The 11,296-nt window shown below is 39.0% G+C and overlaps 1 protein-coding gene across 5 annotated transcripts in view; it reads left to right on the top strand.

The window, feature by feature from the left end:
* Positions 1-11,296, top strand: part of Ttc27 (tetratricopeptide repeat domain 27) — a 254,203-nt gene that overhangs the window by 95,367 nt on the left and 147,540 nt on the right. For all 5 annotated transcript variants that reach the window (XR_015453011.1, XR_015453012.1, XR_015453013.1 and 2 more), the window contains exons 11-12: positions 14-109; positions 1,073-1,195. Coding sequence is in view for 1 of the 5 variants with exons in the window: in XM_021253706.2 (XP_021109365.1) it covers positions 14-109; positions 1,073-1,195 (219 nt within the window). In the remaining 4 variants the exon portion in view is untranslated. The remainder of the gene's footprint in view (positions 1-13; positions 110-1,072; positions 1,196-11,296) is intronic.

Genomic DNA, 11,296 nt, shown 5'->3' with positions numbered 1-11,296 from the left:
ATGTGGTTTTTAGGCTCTTGCAGACCAATTTGAGGATAAAACTACGTCTGTGTTGGAACGTCTGAAGATTTTCTACTGCTGTCAAGTACCACCTCACTGGGCTATCCAGGTACTTTTGTCTTTTGGTGTGGAAAATACTGTATTTGGCAGTAGAAAGGTTAATACATTAGAAAAAAATAATTTCAACTTATGTTTGAATTTTCAGATATTTCTGTGAAAATAGTAAAAATGTCTAACTGGGGATTGCTGATTACCTTAAACTACTGTTTTGATTTAAGTGATATTAGAGTTTTAACATATTTTCAAAAAGATTTAGAACTATACAGTGTTAGGTAGACTCCTAGAATGAAATCATAGGAGAACTCAAAAGTGCTTTCATTTTCAAAGTAACTTTTTATATTTAAGTCTTTTAAGGACTTTCTACCAAAGAACAAATCTTTAAACTAAGTTGGTCTCAAAAATTACAAGAAAGTATTTATTTGATGCTTTAGGATGTGAGATATGTCTACTCTTTCTGAGGCTGTGAGGAATCCTAGTATAGCTGCGAAAGCCCCATGTTGGCTGTCCTCCTGTCCCTGTGTCCTCTCGTAGAATTATATGGTTCTCCTATTTCATAGAATTTAATACTGAAGATTACTTACATAGCTGGTATAGTTTTTTAATTTTATGAGAAGAAAATTGAGGCCCAGTACAGTTAGTGTTGATCACAGAGCTGTACACAGAATAGCTTCTAAATTGTTTTTCAAGTCTTCATCCCCTATAAAGAGGCTTGCTAAATTAAATGTAAATATTTGATCATCATAGATTCCTAATTAGTAAAGGTTGAATTACAAAAATTATACATCTATTACATGTGCAGCTCTTAAAACCACTGGGCTGGGTGTGATGGCTCATGCCTGGAATCCTACTCTCAGGAGTTTGAGACCTGTGATCTCAAGGCCAGCCTAGACTACATAGCAATAGTGTGCCTCAAAAAAAAAAAAAAAAGCTGATTGAGGATACTTGTTGCAAGTGAAACAGAAATCTCTCTTTACATCAAGAAGTATTAATTATTCTAACTTGATTTTTTTAGCGCCAACTTGCAAGTTTGCTGTTTGAGTTGGGGTGTACCAGTTCGGCCCTTCAGATATTTGAGAAGCTGGAAATGTGGGAAGATGTGGTCATTTGTTACGAAAGGGCTGGGCAGCATGGGAAGGTATGTAATAGGAAAGTCTTGGGTCCTGGTGAGAGCTCACTTCCTTTGAACATCTCCCTTTTTCTGCTTTTTAAGCCCACTTTTGCCAGCATTCACTTATATTCCTTCTTTTGCTTTGTTTCTGGAAAACTTTTTAATGTTTCTCTTTATTTTATTGGGACAGATCATTTTTTTTTTTTTGGTACTGGGGATCGAACTCAGATCCTTGCGCTTTCGAGGCAGGCAGCGGAACCACTGAGCTGAATCCCCGGCTCTGGGGCAGATTGTTTTAAACAGACTGAAATTGATACGGTATTTGACAGTAAATAAGAGTAATGAAAACCTTGAAGACATTGTGCATTTTAGTCCCTTTCCCTTACTGACTTTTCTCCTGTGGTTCAAAGTGAAGTATTAGGAATTATTTTAATTATTACTGGGTTGCCTGATGTTTAGAGGCTGTGTTCTTAAGGGAGGTTAAGGAGAGCAGCTGGCTCAGCCTGTAGAAAATCCAATGAGTGGATCTCTCTTGGGGCAGAAGAGTTATCAGTGTGAGATGCACATTAGTTCCACCCTTAAATTGAGTCCTGGGGGAGAATGTTGCAGTATTTTCATCTGTTATTAATCTGTTGTGTTTTCCCTTCATACATGAACAGAATTGTAAGAATAGGGGCTTTGCATTGTGAGTAGCATTAAAAAAATGACGCATTGAAATTGTGTTAAGTTTGAACTAAAATTTTACATGACCAAGTACATAGCAGAGTAAAACCCACAAATTGGGTCATTTATGTCTATGATAACCTTTTGCCATCACTGTAAAGACAAGAAGTAGTGGTTCAAGTAGGTATTTTCTTAAAGGCCTTCCTACATATGTCTATTTTATTTTTCTCGCTATGTAGTCCAGGCTGGCTTTGAACTCACTATGTAGCGCAGGCTGGCCTTGAAATCACAGTGATCCTCCTGCCTCAGCCTCACAAGTGCTAGGATTACAGGCATACACCACCATGCCCAGATTATGTACTATTTTAGACTAGTAGTGAAAATTACGTTTTTTTCATTAATAAGTTAATAGCAGTGAAGATCTTTTGAAATTCATTGGCCAGAGGAGAAACTAGCATAAGACTGAAGTTCCAGCAGTGGAAGATTATAGAATTATAATATTCTGATTCTGGGAAAGAACTTTTTTTTTCCAGGGGAAGGAGGCAAGGGAAAAGTTTTTTTTGATACATGTTTACAGGCCCTGGCTGGTAGCTTCAAGGGAGAAATGGCATGGTGGGAGGAGAACTGCTCATGTCAGGCTGGTTAGGAAGCAGAGAGAGAAGGGAGGAGTCAGGAAGAGAACTACATCCTCCAGGTCAAGCCCCACCTCCTCTGACAGGCCCAGTTCCTTTTAAAAACTTTGTTTGTGCATGTTTGTAGTACTTAATGATTGCATTCATTGTGAGGAGCTGCTATGTGCGCATAACGCATCTTAGTTCTTTTAACTCCCCCCTGCCTTCTTTTCCAAATAAGGAGTGGAGTCCCTTTTCTTATGATTTGCTTCAGATCACAAAGCTAGCTACTGATTCTTTACTTGAAAGGCAGTATGGCATGATGGCTAAAAACATACAACTTCTGGACTTATGCCGCTGGGTTTAGAAGCGAACCTGGCTGCACACCAGCTTTGGGATGTTGTGCAAGTTACTGTATCCACCTTGCCTCAGTTTCCTTATGTAGAAGCATGTAATCTAACTACCTTCTAGGCTTTCATGAGCTAATATATGCTAAGTACATAGAATGGTGCTTACCTCATAGTACTACCTAAGTGTTTGCTAGTATTGTTGCTGTGATTCTAAGACGTGCTAGTTTTTCACGCTTTTGTATCTTTGAAATTGGAATGTATGTGAATGTCATTGGTGTCTTCCAGTCACTGTCAGTCAGGTGGCCGTCCCATCAGGTTATCATTGCCTGCACACGTGCAGGGTTAGTTAAAGCTGTATTCAGCGTCATTTCAATTGAGTTACGGACATGGTGTCAGCACTACGTATGTTACTTTGAATTACTGTTTAAAACATTTTCAAAAAGATTTCAGTATGACTTAGAATAGAAGTAAAAAACTATTGAATATAGAAAAGGACAGAACTGAAATAGATATAAATTTGGCATTAGTGATATAACATTTGTTATTAATCATACATTACCTTTTCTTTAAAAGTGACCACAAAGTGCTTTGTAGGAGCCAAGAAAGGAAGATACCCTAAAGTGGATGAAGTTTTGTTTTGTGCCAAGATGTGTAAGAAAAAATTGCCACTTAGAGTGTCAAGCCATGCAGTGAAGACAGGAAGAATTGCCAAATTTTCCCAAATAGATTGGAAAAAATCAAAGCAGTGAGTGGCTGGTATGATTCATTTAGAGTACTAGGTCAGAAATAAGAGCATTTTTCCTTTTTTGTTAAAAGTTTGTCTTATGGAGCCAGGGCTTTAGCTCAGTGGTTCCGTCACCTGCCTCGCAAGCACAAGGTCCAGAATTCGATCCCTGGTACCAAAAAAAAAGTTACAATTGATGACATCTTAAATTTGATGAAGAAACAGTATTATGTTTCTTTGAGGATTAATTTTATTTTTTTAGCGTCCAGTGTCTGGCACTAAAATAATAGAAGTTTAATGAAGGAAAGAAAACCCAGACATGGTGACACTCGCCTATACTCCCAGCACCCTGAGAGGCTGAGGCTGGAGGATCCTGAGTTCCAACCCAGCCTGGGCAACTTAGCAACTTAGTGAGACTGTGTCTCAGAATGAAAAGTGCCAGGGGTGTAGATGAGTGTGAAGGCTCAGAGTCCAGTCCTTAGTACCGTGCCACCAAAAAACCCAAAGAAGAGATGAAGGAATATCTTGATTTCTAATCTGATACAGTTTCTACTGCATTGATGTTTACTGTTAGTCTTTTACATTGGCTGATAAAGAAATAATGACTAATAAAAACACAAGAGATTTTCATGCACTAAACTAAAATAAAAATGGATTAAAGGTTTAAATATTAAAACAGAATCTCGGGCCAGGGATTTAGCTCAGTGGTTTCCCCACCTGCTGCGCAAACACAAAGACCTGAGTTTGATCTCTGGTACCAAACAAACAAACAAAACAATATCTAAACCAGCTGGAAGAGAGGTTAGGTAGAACTCTTTAAGACATTGGCGTAGGAAAAGATTTCATGAACAAAACCTCAGTTGCATATGAAAGATTCAACAAGTGGGGTACAAAGATTCAACAAGTGGGGTTTCTTATTAAAAAGCTTCTGTGGGTCGGGGATTTAGCTCAGTGGTTCCGCCTCCTGCCTCGCAAGCGCAAGGTCCCAAGTTCAATCCCTGGTACCAAAAATAAAAAATAAAAAAGATTAACCACCAACAGCGTGAAGAGACAACCCACGATGTGAGAAAAAACTTTTACCAGCTGTTCCTCAGTCAAAGGTCTACTATCTAGAATACATAAAGAACTTTAAAAAATCAGACCTCCCAAATTTAAAGACCCAATTCAAAATGGGCATCTGAAATGAACAGACATTTCTCAGATGAAGAAGTAGAAGTAGCAAATAAATGTATGAAAAAGTGTTCAACATCACTGGTCATTCGAGAGATGCAAATGAAAACAACGCTGAGATTCCACCTCACCCCAGAAAGAATGGCTGCTATTATGAAAGATCATGGAGATACCTCAGAGAACTAGGATTAGAGGTCCCATTTGACCCAGCTATTACCCTACTGGGTATCTTCTCAAAAGAATTAAAAGAATCATACCAGAGCGATATATGTGCACCCATGTTTATAGCAGCACAGTTTGTAATATCTAAAACTTGGAAACAGCCCAAGTGCCCATCGACTGGAGACTGGATAAAGAAAATGTGGGTTTTTTAATAGAATGGAGTACTACTCAGCCAAAAAAAATGAGAAATTAGAGACATTTCTAGCTAAATTGATGCACATTGAGGTGATACTCTTAAATGAAATAAATAGGACAAACATGTATAAATATCAAATAGCTTCTCTGGTGTGAGAAACTGAAAGTGTAAATAAGGACTAAAAGGTATAATAGATAATGTGAAATAGGAAGAAAAAAGGGGCAAAGGGGAAGGGGAAGAGGGAGGGGTAGGGGAAAGGAAAGAAGGAAATGGAATTAATATGAGAAAAGGAAAAAATGTAAACAAAGTCTTTGTAAATAGGAAGGGATAGAGGGGTTGAAGGGAGGGCAGGGAAATAGGAAAAAAATAAGAACCGAGATACATTACGAAAAGGTACAAATTTCCAATGATGAATGTCATTACATTGTATACCTAAAACGTACATTTTGTACCTAAAATAAAATTGATTTTTAAAAATACAGGCAGTTTTACAAATTGTCCTTTTTGAAATAAGCAAGCAAGTTGGTGAAATGCAAATATCCAAAGTGTGTTTTCAAAGGTTATGTTAATTTCATTATTTTAGAAAATATAGAAAGCTGAGATTCCCCCATTGTAAGGAGAAAAAGAATACAATGCATTCATCTTCATCAGAGAAGGCACTCGACTAAATCCTGCTAAATAGTTGTGATATTATTTTCTGATATTTGCATATGACCACGTAAAAAATTTTCATCTAGTAATGGTAGATGTCTGTGTTCCTAAAATACTCTTGGAAATGTGCATTTTTTAATTTTTAGGAATGAATAGTGACTTATTTTGTCTTAAGTTTAAAATCTTGATTTTTGAAAGTCAATTTTTAGCATTTTGTTTATCTCATAAAAAGCGTCCACTACCTGTTTTTCTTAGGCTACATTTGCAGATAGTTCAATCATAGACTAATAAGTTTGGCTTCAAGTAGGAAGCAAATGTTTTATTTCTAAAACAGCTGAGATTCTTTTAGTATTTGGTCAAATGCCAGTAGTTTTCACCACATTTTGACTTAACTAGAAATTTGTGAAATTTTAATCCTTGCATTTAGTGCTTAATGGCATAATTAATTTTTAAAAGGCAAATCCAGAGAGTCATTTAATTCTAATTATTGTGTTCTAATATTTATGTTTACACCCTGCTGCTATTGGGGCTCAGACTTTAATTTAGAAACTACCTGCTGACATTCTCATTATTTATTGGCAAAATGTTTAAGATTAATATACTTTGACCTCGGAGCTGGTTCTCATCTGTTAGCATTTAGTTTTTTAGTTATCAGGCCTAGTTATAAGAATTTCCCCTGGCTAATGGCAGATTCTTATTTTGTTGAGCAAATTTGTTCTCTAAATGTGCAACAAAGACTGACCTGACATAAGCTGCCTGGAGTTGGGGGTGAGAGTGGATAGTGAGGGGTGGGGGTGGGAAAGATGAGTTGGGACCTCTTGTTTCTAGAGAGCAAGGCACCTAACAGTGCATAGTAACAGTACATCTTCTTATTATGCTACATGGCAAATCTCTGTAACCATGGGCTCTTAAAAGTTTCTTTCAAATTGCAAGTAAATGTTTTATTTTTAAAAAGCAGAGGTTTTTTAATTTTGTTTTGTTCTTTTAAGCAGTTGCTTTAGATGTTTTGTTTTAGGGGTTTGTCTTCCAAGATAGAGTTTCTCTGTGTGATTTAAAAGATTTCTCGAGTTCTTTTGCCACAGTGCAACCATAGTATATATCTTTCTAAAGACAAATCTAACTATGTCATTCCTAACCTCAGTAACTTCCTTTTGCTTCCAGGATTAAGTCCAATTTCTTGAGAGGGAATGGGTTTTAGAGACACCTTATGATCTGGCTCCTGCTTCTCTTCCCAACCATATTTTTACCCTACTCTTGTTTCTGTGTCATCTGTCTTCACACTTTGCCATCCAGGTTGTTCCTAAAGTTCCAGTAAGACTAAACTACTGTTATTTCCTGACTTTGCAGCATGGTCTCAGTTCAGGATCTTTATACACCTCTTGTCTGTCTGGAATGCCTGTTTTCCTTCAGCTAACCTACACTTACCCTTTGGGTTTCTCCTTGATGGTTGCTGTTTTACAGAGTCTTTCTTGACACCTCTCTCCCAGATTTGGTGTTGCTCTCCTTCTGTGGACTCAGGTAGCACCAGTACTCTCTGGTACTTCCATTTGCTGGCTTAAGTGACTTACTAAATGTAAACTGTTTAAGAAGTAGACCCAAGTCTCTTTTATTTATAGTTGTCTCTCTAGATCCTCACATAGAGCTGGCACACAACAAATGCTTAAAATACTTGCTTAATGAATGACTAGTAAGTGTTCACTAAGTGATGAGTGCATTGAAGTAAATCTCTTGGTAAAATACTCCTTATAAATGACCTTACATGTGGCAGAAGATACCTCTCCAACCATTACCATGTTACCATTATCTCTCCAGAAATAAATGATGAGATTTTCCCCCCTTCCATTTTAACTTTAAGATAGAAATAGAACCCTTTAAGAATTTTGATTTTTTTTCTTTTTTTTTTGGTATTGGGGATTGAACTCGGGACCTTGTGCCTTCGAGGCAGGCAGCAGAACCAGAAGAATTTTGATTCTTTTTTATTTGTTTTTGTTGTTGTTTTGAGGCAGAGTCTCACTATGTAGTTCAGTCTGGCCTGGAACTCACAGCGATCCTCTTGCCTCAGCCTTGCAAGTGCTAGGATTATAGATGTGCACCACCATACCCAGCTAAGAATTTTGATTTTTGTTCAGTAAGTGCTGTAACGCAATTTTTTGAGTCCATCTATACCTCATTCTTTATGTAATTCTTTTGTAATCATTGAATAGTGTTCATACTAGCCTACAAAAACTATGAATTGTTTTTGACACTTGATTGATTAGCATTAGTAAGTGGCAGATTTTGGAATCCAAGCTCAGAGTTACTTTCCTCTGAAGCCTACACTCCTTTCCCCACATCATGGTTACTGTTAATCCCTTAAAAACTGGATGTTAGATTTGTGAGTTAAAACAGATTGTGTTGGGGCCGGGGATTTAGTTCAGTGGTTCTGGCGCCTGCCACGCAAGCGCAAGGTCCCTAGTCCAATCCCTGGTACCAAAAAAACAGATTGTGTTCACTTGAGTGGGGAAAATAGGCAAAATACGTAATTGAAAATGCTCTCTAATTTGGTAATGCAAATAGGAGATGATCAGCTAATTGGATAATTAGGCCTGTTTTAAATTATTCTGTTTTATCTTGGGCCTGGCATATTTGTGTTGGCAAATACTCTGAAAAATCAAGCCAGTGTATGGTGTTGTCACACACATAAATGTAGAAAGCAATTTGTGAACAGTTGGCTCTGTGAGAGTGGCTAGTACGAGGCACAGCCGCAGATGAAGTCTGGCTGGGAGTGTCCAGCTGGAGTGAGTGGTGTGCTGTGTACTTTTCACCTCTCAGTTGCTGCTGAGAACAAGAATTTAGACTAGGAGTAAACTGCCCTTTAGGTAGAATTGTCCTTAGTAAGAGAAGATGCGTTGGTGCTGTCTTAGCTCTGCCCCAGTCATCCTTGTGACCTGTGTCAAGGAGGCGGAGCACCTTCCTGGTGGTCAGTTTCCCTTCTCTGAGAGAACCAGCTTCTACATTGTGAAAAGCAGATCTGTTGTGTCCTCCCAAAGTCCCATGATTTTCTAGGGGGTTGAATCTAGAGTGTGATTGATTTGTGGTGGGGTTAGGCCCCAGGGCACTAGGATTAAGGGCTTGAGTGCTGCCCGCCCTAAGTACCTAAGTATCCTGAATGAGATACAAGGGGCAGGAAGACAGTAAAGGTCCTTTGTTGCTGTTGCTGCTTGTGCAGCCATGAACTGTGGCCCCTCTGCTACCCTGCCTTGGAGCCAGCTGACTATGAACTGAAATCTGTGAACTGTACGCCAAATAAACCTTTCCCCCTTTAACATGGGGTGTCGGGAATTTTGTCTCAGCAACGAGAGAACAGTAACTAAGACAAGATCTATGTTTCATCTGTGCTTCAGGGTGAACATGGAAATTAGAGTATATCCATAGCTGTGTGAGTTTCAGGCACGCATGCCTGTGCACAGTTCTTTTTTTACTCCTGAAGCTGTTTCTTAGAGGCCAAATCTGACTAATAGTATGACCTTAAATTCTTACCCTACCTTTTTTCACCCCCTTGGAGCAACCTGTACTTAAGCCTCTGTCATTTCTGTTAATACTTGGTACTATCTCTGAGTCCAGGGCGTATTTTTGTCCCTACACCAGGAGGGCTTCCTACAGTTGTTGGAGGTTCCCTTCTGCCAGTTCCCTTTCCCTTTGTATGTTGGTCAGATGCAAAGCCAGATAAGGGCCACTCTTACTTAAGCACATTAGTATTTTGAATCCTTACAAAGTCAAGGCACAAATCACAGGGCACTTTATTTTGATAATTACCTTTGACTCAGGTATGAATAGTTTTCCTGAAGCATTTTCTCTCCCTTTCACTGGAGTCCAAACTTGAGTTCCATCCCTAGTCTTTACTACAAACCCAAGTCCTTGTCCCTGACAGTGTTCTTTGGAGAGTTTACATAGAATAGGGTCTCCTACTACAAAAAGCAGTGGCAAAGTTTATTCTAAAAAGTGAGAATGAAGAGTGAGGGGGAAACTGGCTCTGCAGAGTAAGAGTGGGCTGAGTAAAAGAGGAAAAAGCAAAATAAAAGTACACCCTGGAGGAAGCAGGGTGGACTGTCTCATGAAAAGCCAGGATAGCAAGCTCTTCTTGGCATTTGCGTTCTTTTATATAGTATACTCCCGCGAATTCGTGGTTCATAGTTCACAGCCTCAGTTGTATGCAGATTTTTCCTTAGAACCTAACCAATAATTGTTTGCAGAAATCCCGCAATTTGGCAGAAACCACAAATACCCTCTGCAAATGTTTTTTGGTGGGAGGTTTGCAAGTAGCCAATCCGAGAGCATTACTCAGTTCTCCTTGCTTCTGATTGGCTGCTGCCCTATGGCAGATGCACCACCGTCCCTCATCGTAACAGGTTGCCTTACCGTTGTAACCATCTCTACTGCTCTCGGTTTTGTTCTTCTTAAAGCTCTAAGATCCCTAAGATGCTGCCAAAATGCCCTGCATCTTCTAAGGCTTTGTTAATACAGTATTCTATTAAATTACATAACTATGGAACACATAGCATATTTAGGGTTTAAACTATAAAAATAGGCATTCATAGCCATTTTTCTGTAATTCCCGATTTTTCACAATTCGCGGATGCTCTAGGAACATAACCCCCACACATTTCAGAGGTCTACTCTACTGTCCAAAGCTTGAGGAAACCTGAGAGAACTTTACAAATGGGGCCTGAGAGGGGGTGCTGAGATCTCACTCCTCAGGCTGACATCAAATCTAGGCATCCTATCAAAAAACCAAAGCCTGGCCGGGGATTTAGCTCAGTGGTTCTGCTGCCTGCCTCGAAAGTGCAAGGTCCAGAGTTTGATCGCCGGTACCAAAAAACCCCCACCAAAAAACAAAAAACAAGATCCAAAGGGGAAGGGGAAGGGAAAGTGGGAGGGGGTAGGGGAAAGCAAAGAAGGGAAAGGAAAAAATATGAGAAAAGGAAAAAAGGGAAACAAAGTCTTTGTGCATGAGGGGGAGTGGAGGGGTTGAAGGGAGGGCAGGGGAATGGGGAAAAAATAAGAACCAAGATACATCATGTACAGGTACAAGTTCCCAGTGATGAATGTAACTGTATTGTATACCTAAAATGTACTAATAAACTTAATGAATTAAAAAACAAAACAAAACCTGCTTTAGAGCTCCTGGAGAAGTCCACATGCAGGGCTTTGGGTACTGTTCTGTTCACCTCTTTGGGGCTCTTGTAATTAATGGGTCACGCCTACTTCCCCAGCCAGTTTTGTCACACTCCTACGGCCTGGAGATGATCTATTTGTGAGTTTTGAGGGGTAAAAATCTGTGAAATTTGTGAATTTATAGGAAGCACAGACTCAATTTACATGTGAAAGGTGATGCCCTTTCTTAAGTGTGAAAGGTAGTGGTCCATTCACAACTACAGGGTCCTTTTTATAGGAGAAAGGCCCATCTTACAGGTGAAAGTCAAGGGACTAATCTATTGTGTTTCTTTAAAATTTAAGAATTTAGGAGTCAGTACCCTAAAGGGGGGAAAAGTATTACAACCTTGGGTAACTTTGTGTCCCGAAGCTACAGTTTTTAAAAGTACAATTTTATTTATGTATTAT

The sequence above is a fragment of the Heterocephalus glaber genome, unplaced genomic scaffold, assembly GCF_053883595.1.
Source record: "Heterocephalus glaber isolate CG9 unplaced genomic scaffold, H.glaber_assembly_v1.0 deba00001457, whole genome shotgun sequence".
Lineage (NCBI taxonomy): Eukaryota > Metazoa > Chordata > Mammalia > Rodentia > Bathyergidae > Heterocephalus > Heterocephalus glaber.
The sequence above is the reverse complement of the archived record's forward strand: the minus strand, read 5'-3'. Positions and strand labels throughout refer to the sequence as shown.